We start from the raw sequence: 16,160 nt of genomic DNA on the forward strand, positions 1-16,160 counted from the left end.
TAGTTGAAATCAGCTAATTCAGACCTAGGACTGAAACTGGGTTCAGGACTTTCCTAATCTGTATTGCTGATAATTTCTTATTTACAAGGGGGTACAAATCATGAGAAGGGCACAAAAATATTTCCATAAATCACAAAACATGTGACACATTCATGGACTTCAGCATTAAGTGCCAGGCCATCTGGTTTGCTCCTAATGTTCGCTACACGTTGGGTCCTTGAGCTGTCACACCTTCAAAAGAAGCATTGAGTGCAGATGAGGCGATTCCCCAAAATTTAGGGCTCAAGTCAATTTGTGCACCTCAGTTAGTTTCAGCACTGCACTGGAGTAGCCAGAAATGTAATTTTAAATTTTACTTTGGATTATTTAATTGGATTCTAAACAGTTTCAATGGATGTATGCCTCTGTTAAAATAGTAGATAAGGGAATATCATTAAGAGTTCATATGCTAATATTGCAAACAGTTATTTCTAGGTTACAAGAATAGTATTGTATAAAATAAAAACAAGAAATGCTGGAAATACTCAACAGGCCTGGCAGCATCTGTGGAGAGAGAAGCAGAGTTAACTTTTCAGGTCAGTGATCATTAGTATTGTTTAAAATTGAGTACTACATCATGTGCTATGGTATTGAACCATATAGATCAAGAAAATTCAACATTGCATCACTAGTCTGTAATGAAGTAGCTAACTTCAACTGAGGTGAAGGTAGGATGTTCCAGTTGACATCAATGTCGTTAAACTGAATAGTATATTATTTTAAAAAAGAAAATCAGCCAAAGTTTCTGATAGTGATCCTGCTCAGTACTTAGCAACCCCATACTGGAAACGGAGTGTGGAAGTCAGGTGAAGGCAAGATCTGAGTCAGCTGTCATGTCCTTCATAGTTGATTAGCTTGCTGTTGGCCACTTTTTAGGTTAAGGCACGAAGAGAAATACTGGAGAGCTCAAGCACAAGCTGCAGGTTTTAGGAGGAGAGGCAGAAGGAGAGAAATTTGGAAGAAATTAACAGTTTATTTTGTTGCAGCTGTGCTACTATTGAATTTTGAATGAAATGTAATATTGAAATGGCTGCGTTCGCTGACAACGCTACCACTAGGTGGTGCTGCAGTGGCACATGCGCAAATGCAGCATGAAGGCAAATGAAGGCAACCTAACCTAAACACATGGCAGCACACAATGGCGGGAGGGAGAGAGCGAACGGCCCGGTGACCGGGGGGGAGGGGGGAAGTGGAGCGGAGCAGGCGGTGGCAGAGCGGGACGGGGACAGGGGGGTGGGGACGGAGTGGGCCAGGGATGGGGGGGCGGGGGGGGGGGGGGGGCGCTGGGGGGCGCGAGCGGGCCAGGGACAGGGGCGAGCGAGCGAGCGGGCCGGGGACGAGCAGAGCAGCCGGAAAGAGCAGAGCGGCCAGAGAGAGCAGCGGGGGGGGGGGGGTGGTGGGGAGCGGAGCTTGACGCATGGGTGAATACCCGTCAGCGTTGCAATGCTGTATGCATAAAGCGCATGCGCAGAGGCTGACCAGGCGCGTTCCCCGAAGATGCACACGTCACGCAATGATGTCATCAGCGCATGCGCTAACCAGTCCTGGCAAGTCAGAACGCAGCGCACGCGCAGACAGCAGGAGACCGTCTGCGCATGTGCACACCTTGGCGCAGTCTGATGACATCAGTGGCCGGCTGCGTTGTCAGAAATCACTTTGTATTGAAATATGGATAATGTAGATGAAGTGCCAATGCAATCCTATAAGGGATTTCCAATATGGTGACCATCCAAAATGTTCTTCTAATTATGATGTGTTATTCTACCTGAAATGATTTCCAAAGTAATTACAGTCAGATTACTATCTCATTATTCTTCAAAAATTCTAAATTACATGTACTGGAGGAGACAACGATGCATAACATGCTCTTTTGCATGATATCTATTTATATAACTGCCACACATGCAAAATTCATGACACATTTGCTAGAGATTGGCTCTAATGATATATTCAAACAGCTACCAACAAAAAAACTAGCAAGGTAGAAATGGGGAACCAATGAAATTGTTCAAAATATATTTTAAAAATTATTTTGGCTATCACCTTGTTTTGTCGGTAACCTTAAGATATAGCATTAAAATGTTTGTAATACAACAAGCACCTAAAAATTGAAATGACCCATAAAAAAACTTAAAATTACCCATGTTTTCTTGGTAATGCGTTAAATAAGTTTTACCCTTAGGGACTTTTTCTCAGGAGCATGGGGCTTTAATATTGCTCCTCACCTGAAGCTTATTTTGCTCAGCTCAGCATTTCTTGCCAATATCTTTTTGTGCGTCTCCATAAATTACAAGTGAAATTTTGCACAATGAAATGTTGAAATTATTTAATGGTATATGCTTTGGAATGTACTACAAATGATTAGAGCAGCTACATTTCTAGTATAAACATATATCTGTAAGTGAACTCAAAAGTAACTAACAGAAAGAGGATTAATGTAGGAATGGCAAATTTTGGAAGGATTCTATCTTTATTCAAATTTGAAGGAGGGTTCTATATGTATTTTCACTGGAACAAAGAAAGCTAAGAGATAATCCAATAGAAATTATGAATGGTTTTATAGGGTGAATAAAGAACTACCATTCCCTTCAGCTGGGAAGTTGGTGGCAAGGAATCATAAATTTAAATATGATGGGAGAGATTAGGAGAAATTTAGAGAAAGAATATATCCACTGATTGTAGAGTTAGAATGAAGGGGCAATGATTTAAAATTGTATCTATGAGCGTGAAGAGAGAGGTTAGGAGAATGTCTTTAAAGGCTTCTTAAAACATGGAATGTTTCAACATGAGTAACATAGACAGACACCTTCTTCTTCTTTGGCCTCCTTGTCTCAAGAGACAATGGGTAGACAGACACCATTACATCTTTTAAAGGAAGAGTAGATAAAGATTTGAAGCAGAGAAAGATACAGAGCAATGAGGAAAGCAGGACAGTAGGATTCACTATGGATGCTTTAACAGAGCTCACACATGTGCAATAAGTCAAATGGTTTCCTACTGTTGTATAAACTTCTACAATTTTATGGAAAAAGAGGAAAGATGCTTCTTAATATTCTCTTAAATTTCATATTTGTCTATACTTTAAAGACCCACACCTAAATGAATGTGACAGCTTGCTCATCTGATATTCTAGGCAAGGTGATGCTGCAATTCTTCTTCTTCTTCTTCTTTGGCCTCCTTGTCTCGAGAGACAATGGGTAAGCACCTGGAGGTGGTCAGTGGTGTGTGGAGCAGCGCCTGGAGTGGCTATAAAGGCCAATATTAGAGTGACAGACTCTTCCACAGGTGCTGCAGAAGAAATTGTTTGTCGGGGCTGTTACACAGTTGGCTCTCCCTTTGTGCTTCTGTCTTTTTTCCTGCCAACTGCTAAGTCTCTTCGACTCGCCACACTTTAGCCCCGCCTTTATGGCTGTCCGCCAGCTCTGGCGATCACTGGCAACTGACTCCCACGACTTGTGATCAATATCACAGGACTTCATGTCGCGTTTGCAGACATCTTTAAAGCGGAGACATGGACGGCCGGTGGGTCTGATACCAGTGGCGAGCTCGCTGTACAATGTGTCTTTGGGGATCCTGCCATCTTCCATGCGGCTCACATGGCCAAGCCATCTCAAGCGCCGCTGACTCAGTAGTGTGTATAAGCTGGGGATGTTGGCCGCCTCGAGGACTTCTGTCTTGGAGATACGGTCCTGCCACCTGATGCCAAGGATTGTCCAGAGGCAGCGAAGATGGAATGAATTGAGACGTCGCTCTTGGCTGACATACGTTGTCCAGGCCTCGCTGCCATAGAGCAAGGTACTGAGGACACAGGCTTGATACACTCGGACTTTTGTGTTCCCTGTCAGTGCGCCATTTTCCCACACTCTCTTGGCCAGTCTGGACATAGCTGTGGAAGCCTTTCCCATGCGCTTGTTGATTTCTGCATCTAGAGACAGATTACTGGTGATAGTTGAGCCTAGGTAGGTGAACTCTTGAACCACTTCCAGAGCGTGGTCGCCAATATTGATGGATGGAGCATTTCTGACGTCCTGTCCCATGATGTTCATTTTCTTGAGGCTGATGGTTAGGCCAAATTCGTTGCAGGCAGCCGCAAACCTGTCGATGAGACTCTGCAGACACTCTTCAGTGTGAGATGTTAAAGCAGCATCGTCAGCAAAGAGGAGTTCCCTGATGAGGACTTTCCGTACTTTGGTCTTCGCTCTTAGACGGGCAAGTTTGAACAACCTGCCCCCTGATCTTGTGTGGAGGAAAATTCTCTTATTTAATTAATCAATTACTCAATTAATCTCTCATAATACATCTGAAATGAAATACAATTTACATAATACTTGCTCAAAACATAATATTTTATATATCTAACTATGCAGGAAGCAAAGAAACTGTAAGATAAAGTTTTAATATGTAAGGCTATGTTTGAAATTGAAAGAAACACAGGGAGCAGTAAAATGGACTGTGGGCCTTGGTTTTCTGTAATATGGATATTGTAAATTAGGGGCCCTTAAATATGCAAAAAAAGTTCATAAATTCTAGGTTATAGACATATGAAAAATGAAAGGAAAGAACTAATTGGTTCATCAAGTCAGCTCTATCCCATAATGATGCAACCGACATGCACCATCAAACCACTTCCCCACCAGCCCGGGTAATGCAATCTCCTGAAGAAACAAAAAAAACTCAGAGGAAAGACTTTAAGCCAATTTAGGGAAAGAAAACTCAAGGAAACTCCTCTCTGACCCCTGAAGGCAATCAAATAAGCTCCAGAAGAAGTGATGATATCACTAGTCCTAGTGAACCCATCTACTTTCTGTAACTCATGACTTCTACTCATGGAATGCATCAAGCTCCCTTATCACATATACTGACAAACTATTCCAGAAAAGCGATGACTCTTTGTGAAAAAGGTAGCTCCTGACACCTAACCTAACTCAATACTTTTGTACCTTGTACTGAGGTCACCCAGTCCGCCCACTGCCTATCTAAGGTTCACCTGGACGGAATCAAATCCATTCATTATTTTAGAGATCACAATATTACCCCCTGAGGTCTATGCTTAACCAGAATCAAAACAAAAAGTCCCCGACTCTTTCTTGATAAATAAAAGCCCTTAAACTAGGTATCAATTGAGTGGCTGACCTCTGAATCTGTTGTTACCTGGCCACAATAATTCCCCACCATGTTGGGGGATGGGGGGGGGGGGGGGGGGGGTGGGGGGAGCAAAAATGGGCAGGGATGTGGCCAGACTAAGCTTTTCTACAAGGTAAGAATTTCACTTTTGGTTTTATACTCAATTGTTCTAGCTATACCACTGACACCCTATCTGCTTTCACTATGGTTTCCTGATACTGGTCATGGATCTTCAATGTTTCATGAACTACAAACCCCAGATCTTTCTCCCACTCAGCAGCCTTGAGTGGGCAATTCTGCATGGTGCATACATATCTGGAATTACCCCGGCACAAATACATCATAAGGCATTTGTCGACACTGAATAACATTTGCCATACATTGGCCCATTGCCCCAATGTGGCTAAACCAAACTGCAGGCTATTTTGTCTGAAGCTCTAATTCCCACACATATTTTTGTGCCAGCAGCAAAACTGTGGACTGCTTCCCCAGTGCCTTTATTCAGATCATTTTTTCGCAGAGAGTCCTTGTTTTTCTGGAATAGTTTGTCAGTATATGCGATAAGGGAGATTGATGCGTTCAATGAGTAGAAGTCATCCTGAGTTACAGAAAGTAGATGGACTGCTTCCCCAGTGCCTTTATTCAGATCATTCATAAAGATGAACAGCTACAGAGTTGACATGGATCCCTGCAGGACGGCACTAGTAACTGACACCCACACATGTGTGCTACCACTAATAACTACGAGAATGCAACCAATTTTCTATCCAACCTAAGAGCTGCTTTTTGATCCCACAAAATGCAGCCTCAATGTAACAGCACTGGTAGCTCTGCATCATAGTGCAGACGATGAAAAGGTACAATTTAAAATCTCAGCCATATCTTGGACTCCACACAAATCTGCCCTGAAGAATAGCCCTTTAAAATGACTTTTACAATAATGCTGTTGATACATATTTACTGAGACTTAGGAGTACTTATCGATGTCATCTGTAAAATAATATCCTGCAAGAGAAAAATATACTTCTATTCCACAGTCCTAATGCAAGCTCTGAAGTGACACCACAATCTGCCTGAACATTGCACGTACCTTTGCCAAGGAAATAGGAGCACAGAAAATTAGATCATTTTCTTCTCGACAGAACCAATGATGTGGTTTCTCTTTCACAATGAATATAATGTCTGATGGAATATTATTTGGACCCTGCATGAATCAAACGTAATGTATCTAATTTAACCAGTAAAAAAAAGTGGTTAAAATTCATTAATTATTTCATCATTTCATAGTCACAACCATTCTTCAACTAATCCTAAGAACGATGCACAAATTTTTGATCAACAGCTTTTAATGATAAGGTTCTCTGCAATTTGTATTGGTATATTTTATGTTGTCGAATAACCTGCTTGGAAGGAAATAATGGTCACTTGGATAAGGGGTCAATGGCCTAGAAATCTGATTGTGACAAAAAACAGAAGCACAGGGGTCAGGACTTGCACTCCACATGCCAGGTAGCACATAATACTCATGCTGCAAGCTTGTTATAATGAATCAGATGTGCAGCCAGTGCTACCATTGGTTGCATACCTATTGGGCAGAGGGGAGATGAAATGTGACAACACTTAACGGCAGCCAAACCTCTTAAAGGGGAGGTTCACTCTGGTTGCAGAATGAAGTAAACATTTCTGAACAGAGTTGGCTGTTAGACCTGCAGATCATATCCTCTGATGATGCTGGTGGGCAAAGGTGAGAGATCCTGTTTCCCCACCCCACCCCCCACAGCCCCCAGGGGCAGAAAGCCCTCCAGGCAATATCTCCATTGCCAGTGAAAAGACATCACAGACGAGGTCAATGTCAGTAGCCTAGCTTCCAGGACTTGACAGAAATGCCAAAACACAGGAACATAGGAACAGGAGTAGACCATGCAGCCCCTCGAGTCTGTTCCGCCCTTCAATGAGATCATAGCTGATCTGTACCCTAACTTCATCCATCCACCCCGACTCCATGTCTCTTAATACCCTTGTAGGAAAAATATTTTTTTTTTTGTTTGTAGGATATGGGCCAGCATTTATTGCCCATCCTAACTGCCCTTGAACTCAGTGGCTCGCTAAGCCATTTCAGAGGGCAGTTAAGAGTCAACCACTTTGCTGTGGGTCTGGAGTCACAAGTAGACCAGACCAGGTAAGGATGGCAGATTTCCTTCTGAGTTTGTCCTTGTAGGCTGAAATTGAGACATGCTGCATCATCAGGAAGGCTGGCCTCCTCTTTCTGAAGTGGCAGATAAATAGAGAGAGACAAAGGTTAGCTTTTAGTGTGTAGGTGGAAGCATAAAATTACAGAGAGACATTGATAGATTAAGTGAGTGGGAAAACTGTGGCGGATGGCTTTCAAAGCAGGTTAGTGTGAGATCATCCATTTTGGACCAAAAAGGATGAATATGAATATGTCTTAAATGGTGAAAGACTAGGATCAGTGGTGATCCAAAGAGATTTAGAGATCCATGTATACAGATCACTAAAATGTAGTGGTCATGTACAATAAGTAATCAAAAAGGATAATGGAATGTGAGCCTTTCTATCTAATGGACTAGAATACAAAGGGGAGAAAATTTTGGTACAGTTATGCAAAGCTCTGGTTAAATACCTCTGGAGAGTTCTGGGAACCACACCATAGAAAGGATATATTAGCCTTGGAAGGAGTGTAGCACAGATTCACCAGAATATACCAGACTCCAACAAGCTCAAGATTGGGAACTGAAAGTAAGATCGCGGCGAATTAAATTTAAATTTATGAAGAGAGGTATTTTAAATATTAAAATTAGGGTCCCGTTGCAGAGCATCCACTACAGAGGCTCACCACCACCAGGAAAATCGGGCTCAGCAAACCCGGCATAAGGCTCCGTGGTGGTTAAATTATGAGGAGACTGCATAAACTAGGCTTGCATTCCCTGGAATATGGCAAGTTAAGGGGTGATTTGTTTGAGTTTTTAAGCATTTTGAAAGGAATTGTTCAGGTAGATAGAACTTTTTTACGCTGATGGGGGAGTCTAGGACAAGGGACATAACCCTAAAATCAGAGCCTTGCACATCAGGCGAGACATGAGGAAACATTTCTTCACACAAAGGGCTGGATTTTGTTCTCAGCCCGACCTTGGGTTTCGTGGTGAGGGGGCCCGGCAATGGCCACCATGGAGCCTTATGCCGGGTTTGCTGAGCCTGATTTTCCCGGTGGTGAGCCTCTGTGGTGGAACCTCTGCTGCTCTGCGACGGGGCCCTACTTTTAGTATTTAAAATACCTCTCTTCATAAATTTAAATTCAATTTGCCGCGATCTTACTTTCAGTTCCCAATCTTGAGCTCGTTGTGCAGCACTCATGCGCCTTCGCTTTCCCATCCAGGAGAAGCTGGTGCCATCAATGTGGGGAAGGGGTCAACTGTGCATGATTTGTATGGGAAGGGGTGGGACGGGATCAACTCTGCATGATTTGTATGGGGAAATCATAGAACCATAGAACGTTTACGGCACAGAAAGAGGCCACCTGGCCCATTGTGTCTGTGCCGGCCGAAAAACGATCCACCCATTCAAATGCCACCTTCCTGCATTTGGTCCGTAGCCCTGCAAATTTCGGCACTTGAGGTGCATATTCAGATTTCTTTTGAATGAGTTGAGGGTTTCTGCCTCAACTACCTGTTCCAGACCCACACCACCCGCTGGGTGAAAAACCATTTCCTTAACTCCCCTCTACGCTTTCCAAATCTTTTTAAGTGGGCGGCCACTTAACATATTGATGGCGGCCACACCCCACCACCCCCAAATCATGTGGCACAGGTGGCATTGGCGATGTTCACGTAGTCAGCTGATGCAGGAGCAGGTGCTGGCACCATTTTTAAAAGGCTGCCAGCCATGCACGGTTCAACACAATGCAGAGCTGACCCATTTGCTCCCTTCCCCATAAAAATCATGCAGAGTTGACCCCTTCCCTCCCCTGATTGGTAGAAAGATTAGAGGGGAGTGAGGAAATGGTTTTTCACCCAGAGGGTGGTGGGGGTCTGGAACAGGTAGTTGAGGCAGAAACCCTCAACTCATTCAAAAGAAATCTGAATATGTACCTCAAGTGCCGAAACCTGCAGGGCTATGGACCAAATGTAGGACAAAGAACAAAGAACAGTACAGCACAGGAACAGGCCATTCGGCCCTCCAAGCCTGCGTCGATCTTGATGCCTGCATAAACTAAAACCTTCTGCACTTCCGGGGACAGTATCCCTCTATTCCCATCCTATTCATGTATTTGTCAAGATGCCTCTTAAACGTCATTATCGTACCTGCTTCCACCACCTCCCCCGGCAGCAAGTTCCAGGCACTCACCACCCTCTGTGTAAAGAACTTGCCTCGCACATCCCCTCTAAACTTTGCCCCTCTCACCTTAAAGCTATGTCCCCTAGTAACTGACTCTTCCATCCTGGGAAAAAGCTTCTGACTATCCACTCTGTCCATGCCGCTCATAACTTTGTAAACCTCTATCATGTCACCCCTCCACCTCCGTCGTTCCAGTGAAAACAATCCGAGTTTATTCAACCTCTCCTCATAGCTAATGCCCTCCGGACCAGGCAACTTCCTGGTAAACCTCTTCTGTACCCTCTCCAAAGCCTCCACGTCCTTCTGATAGCGTGGCGACCAGAATTGCACACAATATTCTAAGTGTGGCCTAACTAAAGTTCTGTACAGCTGCAGCATGACTTGCCAATTTTTATACTTTATGCCCCGACCGATGAAGGCAAGCATGCCGTATGCCTTCTTGACTACCTTATCCACCTGCGTGGCCACTTTCAGTGACCTGTGGACCTGTACGCCCAGATCTCTCTGCCTGTCAATACTCCTAAGGGTTCTGCCATTTACTGTATACTTCCCACCTGCATTAGATCAATCCAAAATGCATTACCTCACATTTGTCCGGATTAAACTCCATCTGCCGTTTCTCCACCCAAGTCTCCAACTGATCTATATCCTGCTCTATCCTCTGACAATCCTCATCACTATCCGCAACTCCACCAACCTTTGTGTCGTCCGCAAACTTACTAATCAGACCAGCTACATTTTCCTCCAAATCATTTATATATACTACAAAGAGCAAAGATCCCAGCACTGATCCCTGCGGAACACCACTAGTCACATCCCTCCATTCAGAAAAGCACCCTTCCACTGCTACCCTCTGTCTTCTATGACAGAGCCAGTTCTGTATCCATCTTGCCAGCTCACCTCTGATCCCGTGTGACTTCACCTTTTGTACCAGTCTGCCATGAGGGACCTTGTCAAAGGATTTACTGAAGTCCATATAGATAACATCCACTGCCCTTCCTTCATGACTGAGACTATCTACACTCCCTTCCCTAGGCTCATCATCGACCAAGTCCATTTCTTTGGTGAATACTGATGCAAAGTACTCATTTAGTACCTCGCCCATTTCCTCTGACTCCACACATAGATTCCCTTCTCTGTCCTTGAGTGGGCCAACCCTTTCCCTCGTTACCCTCTTGCTCTTTATATATGTATAAAAAGCCTTGGGATTATCCTTAATCCTGTTTGCCAATGACTTTTCATGACCGCTTTTAGCCCTCCTGACTCCTTGCTTAAGTTCCTTTCTACTGTCTTTATATTCCTCAAGGGATTCGTCTGTTCCTAGCCTTCCAGCCCTTACAAATGCTTCCTTTTTCTTTTTGACTAGGCTCACAATATCCCGCGTTATCCAAGCTTCCCGAAACTTGCCAAACTTATCCTTCTTCCTCACAGGAACATGCTGGTCCTGGATTCTAATCAACTGACGTTTGAAAGACTCCCACATGTCAGATATTGATTTACCCTCAAACAGCCGCCCCCAATCTAAATTCTTCAGTTCCTGCCTAATCTTGTTATAATTAGCCTTCCCCCAATTTAGCACCTTCACCGAGGACTACTCTTATCCTTATCCAGAAGTACCTTAAAACTTATGGAATTATAGTCACTGTTCCCGAAATGCTCCCCTACTGAAACTTCGACCACCTGGCCAGGCTCATTCCCCAATACCAGGTCCAGTACGGCCCCATCCCTAGTTGGACTATCTACATATTGTTTCAAGAAGCCCTCCTGGATGCTCCTTACAAATTCTGCCCCATCTAAGCCCCTAGCACTAAGTGAGTCCCAGTCAATATAGGGGAAGTTAAAATCACCCACCACTACAACCCTGTTACCTTTACATCTTTCCAAAATCTGTCTACATATCTGCTCCTTTACCTCCCGCTGGCTGTTGGGAGGCCTGTAGAAAATCCCCAACATCGTGACTGCACCCTTCCTATTCCTGAGCTCCACCCATATTGCCTCGCTGCACGACCCCTCCGAGGTGTCCTCCCGCAGTACAGCTGTGATATTCTCCTTAACAAGTAATGCAACTCCCCCACCTTTTACATCCCCCTCTATCCCGCCTGAAGGTGGGATTTGAATGGGTGGATCGTTTTTCAGCTGGCACAGACACAATGGGCCAAGTGGCCTCTTTCTGTGCCGTAAACGTTTATGATTCTATGGTTCTATGATTTCCTCATACAAATCATGCAGAGTTGATCCCTTCACACCCTTTCCCATACAAATCATGCACAGTTGACCCCTTCCCCACTTTGGTGGCACCAGCTTCTCCTGGATGGGAAAGTGAAGGCGCGTGAGTGCTACACAACGAGCTCAAGATTAGGAACTGAAAGTAAGATCGCGCCAAATTAAATTTAAATTTATGAAGAGAGGTATTTTAAATTTTAAAAGTAGGGTCCCGTCATAGAGCAGCAGAGGTTCTACCACAGAGGCTTGCCACCACCGGGAAAATCGGGCTCAGCAAACCCAGCATAAGGCTCCGTGGTGGCCACTGCCGGCCCCCCCACCCCCCCATTACGAAACCCAACATCGGGCTGAGAACAAAATCCAGCCCTTTGTGTGAAGAAATGTTTCCTAATGTCTTTCCTGATGTGCAAGGCTCTGATTTTAGGGTTATGTCCCTTGTCCTAGACTCCCCCATCAGCGTAAAAAGTTTCTATCAACCTGAACAATTCCTTTCAAATTGCTAAAAAACAAATTGCCCTTTAACTTGCCATATTCCAGGGAATACAAGCCTAGTTTATGCAGTCTCTCCTCATAATTTAACCGTTGGAGCCTGGTATATTCTGGTGAATCTGTGCTACACTCCTTCCATGGCTAATATATCCTTTCTAAGGTTTGGTTCCCAGAACTCTCCAGATGTGTCTAACCAGAGCTTTGCAAAACTGTAGCAACATTTTCTCCCCTTTGTATTCTAGACCATTAGATAGAAAGGCTAGCATTCCATTATCCTTTTTTGATTACTTATTGTACATGACCACTACATTTTAGTGATCTGTATACATGGATCTCTAAATCTCTTTGGATCTCCACTGATCCTAGTCTTTCACCATTTAAGACTTATTCGGCTCCATCCTTTTTGGTCCAAAATGGATGATCTCACATTTACCTGCATTGAAAGCCATCTGCCACAGTTTTCCCACTCACTTAATCTATCAATGTCTCTCTGTAATTTTATGCTTCCACCTACACACTAAAAGCTAACCCTTGTCCCTCTCTATTTATCTGCCACTTCAGAAAGAGGAGGCCAGCCTTCCTGATGATGCAGCATGACTCAATTTCAGCCTACAAGGACAAACTCAGATATTGGCATCATGCCTACTTTAGAGGTTAAGCTGGAGGATGGGTCATCACATGTTGAATCACCAGGCACAAGGGATGAGATCGCACACCAGCTCTGCTGCAGAGGACTCAAATGCTGACTTTGAGGGCCCAAACTACTGAAGAAGTAATGAGCATACATCAAGAAGTGTTAGTTGCATTGTGCAGCCTGCCAGTGAGCTTAGACACCATGTCACAGAGCATGGAGAAGACCAGCTCTAACTTGTGTCACAGCTTCCCACAGAACATGGAGACTATTCTGTCCACCATGGACTGAGCAGTCAGTTCCTTCAATACGACAGTGGCATCCACCGTCATGGAGCCTCTCCTGCTATCTCTCACAGCTGCAATGGAGCTCTGGCAACTGCCATCTTGAGTTTTGAGGGCGACTGTTGACAAGAGCATTCCAGAGCATCTCATCACTCCTGCACTCTGTTCTTGCGCAGAGCCGCAGAAGTACTGAGGCACACTCCCAGGTGAGTGCACTTGGCTCCATGGGAGAAGCACTTGCTCTCAGGATGCCTCCAACTCCCTGACACCCACTCCACCAGTGCCCTTGTTGTTGCCACACAGCCAGGTGGGCCAGTGCCCAACCAACACCAAGATGCTGCAGTCAGCAGCCTCAAGGTCCAGAGCAACTCGAGATCGTCCATCACAGCCATTTTAAGGGTTATTAATGGAAGCTTAACAGCCTTCCACTGCCCAAGGTGTAGCTGCTGGGGAAAATGCCACCCAAAGTCTGTCCACCATCTACAAGGCACAAGTCAGGAGTGTGATGGAATACTCGCCACTTGCCTGGATGGGTGCAGCTCCAACAACACTCAAGAAGCTCGACACCATCCAGAACAAAGCAACCCACTTGAACGGCACCCCATCCACCACTTTAAACATTTGCTCCCTCCACTAGCAGTGCACAGTGGCAGCAGTGTGTACCATCTACATGGTGCACTGCAGCAACTCATCAAGTCTCCTTCAACAGCACCTTTCAAATCTGTGATCTCTGCCACCTAGAAGGATAAGGTCAGCAGACACTTGGGAACACCACCACCTGCAAGTTCCCCCCAAGCCACACACCATCTTGACTTGGAACTATTTCGCCGTTCCTTCATTGTCACTGGGTCAAAATCCTGGAACTCCCTTCCTAACAGCACTGTGGGCATCCCTACACCAGATGGACTGCAATGGTTAAGAAGGCAGCTCGCCACCACCTTCTCAGGGCAATTAGAGATGGGCAACAAATGCTGGTCTTGCCAGCAATACTCAGAACCCATGAAAGAATAAAGAAAAACACTTCATAGGAGAACTAGGATAGGTAATCAAGCACACAAGACAGGCACTAAGTGCTTGCACAAGGGTGATCCATAGTTATTTCTGTTAAATGGTAGCTATAAATGAAATTTATTTCATAAGTTGTTTTTTATTCTGGATTTGTCTTTGATGTTTAAATTTGCAATGAAGTGAGAGCAAGACCTATAAAGCTGGACTGAAGGAAGGTAACTGCATCATGGTAGTAAGGACAGTATTAAGGATAATGCGACTGTTGATGTATCGGGGATGGGACGGATGATTTAGGTGAAGCATTCTTCAATAAGTTGCTCTTTTAAAGTTCTGACAGCTACAGACACTGCTAGTCAATGTCTCTCTTGCTCTTCATGTTCATCTCCTGCTGCATTTATTGCTGCCTAGGTGATGGTTAAGGACAGGTCCTTCATAATGATAAAGTTTGGAGCATGTAGCATGCGACCACAAATCTGGATACCCATTCAAGTCTGTACTGCAAAGCTCCTCTCAAACAGTTCAGGCAACAGAAGCATTGCCTGAGCATTCCAATTGCTCAATGATGTTAATGGTGGCAGCACGGCTCTCATTTTAGCCCGCTCTATAGCTCTGCTCAGGTTGACAGGAGTCATAAACCATGTCTACAGGTGATAGCCTTTGTCACTCAGTAGCCAGCCTGTAACATGATGGCCTGGACAAAATAAAGGTAGGACCGAGGACTGGCGCATGATGCCAGAAAACCTGGCACAGACCTGCATGATGCGGTGCTTGTGGTCACAAACCATCTGGATGTTGAGGGAATGGAATTCTTTCGATTGAGAAAGATGCCAAGCTGGTTGTGGGAGTACGCAAGGCAGTGAAGATGTAGATTATGTCACCTCACACCCTGGGAAAGACTGGGCTGCAAGCAATGCCTGGTGCTCTCTCATTCTGCTTCACTGTATCCATGGGGAAAGTAATGCAGCTTTTCCTCCTGGTGTAGACAGCCTTGTTGGCCTCCTTGATGCAGTGGTAGACTGAAAACTGTGAGATGTCACCTGTCACAACCTGAAAGGAGCTTGTAGCATAAACATTTAGGGCCACAGTGACATGGGGAGAGGAAGGAGGAGAGAGGAGCGGAGAGAGGAGCAGAGAGAGGAGAGAAGAGAAAAAAATAAGCAGCACGACAAATTCATAAAAATATGTAATTTAACGTGACTCAGCACAAGAAATAAGAACCATGAGCTGCTGCAGTTCATTACAGCTAGCACATATCAGATGAATACGAATGTCAAGTAACACAAAACTCAAACACATGACAGGCTAAGCGGGTGCATACTAAGGATGAATATCAAATTGAATCTCAAGCTTAGTAGTCAAGGCAATGTGGCTGGCATCACAGTTAGCAGTCACTTAAGTAAACTGTGTTAGAAACTGATGCACTCTCCTCAAAGCCGCAAAAAACACTCCATCCACTTTCACTGCATTGTCATCTGCGGCAAATTATAAAATTAATAAATTGAGATAGAAGAGATTAATATAAGCAAAACTTGTGAGTAAACATTTAAAATATAAGCATCTAGTTTAATTTTAAAAGTCTAAAGAACCTTAAAATATAAATTTAGCAAGATTAAATTTAGTCCTGATCTAGAGTGCTTATGAATCCTGTAACTGATACTGAGTGCGTACTGTAAAATCATAGAGGGCAGCATAGGGTTTCCAGAATGATCTGTCTTTGTTTTAAATATTTTGCAACGAGCATGACATCTTTTATTCAGTGCCTTTTTGTTTTTACGAAGCTTTTGGAACTGCAGGCACAAGACAAAAATAACAATTTCAGAAATGGCCTATCTGCGCCTTGTACATGAAAAACAATAATAAATTAAATTTTTCATACCTTTAATGCACAAAACAACCCAAGATGATTTACAGTAGGGGAGCAATAATAGGTACAATGAATAAAGGAACTATTGTTGAGCCATGATGGAAGAGCTAGAAGATGTGACTGAAAGCCTGACTGAAAATATGGG

At 44.2% G+C, this 16,160-nt stretch overlaps 1 protein-coding gene across 2 annotated transcripts in view; it reads right to left on the reverse strand.

Moving 5' to 3' along the window:
* Nucleotides 1–16,160, reverse strand: part of dnajb13 (DnaJ heat shock protein family (Hsp40) member B13) — a 73,003-nt gene that overhangs the window by 7,584 nt on the left and 49,259 nt on the right. The window contains exons 6-7 of one of the 2 annotated variants that reach the window (XM_068033369.1): nucleotides 6,254–6,367; nucleotides 4,133–4,275 (exon numbers count right to left, since the gene is read on the reverse strand). In XM_068033369.1, the coding sequence (XP_067889470.1) occupies nucleotides 4,189–4,275; nucleotides 6,254–6,367 (201 nt within the window). In that variant the 3' untranslated portion in view covers nucleotides 4,133–4,188. Of the gene's footprint in view, nucleotides 1–4,132; nucleotides 4,276–6,253; nucleotides 6,368–16,160 lie in introns of those variants that run through there. The other variant, XM_068033368.1, reaches the window with a different exon arrangement.

The sequence above is a fragment of the Heterodontus francisci genome, chromosome 6 (assembly GCF_036365525.1).
Source record: "Heterodontus francisci isolate sHetFra1 chromosome 6, sHetFra1.hap1, whole genome shotgun sequence".
Taxonomy (NCBI): domain Eukaryota; kingdom Metazoa; phylum Chordata; class Chondrichthyes; order Heterodontiformes; family Heterodontidae; genus Heterodontus; species Heterodontus francisci.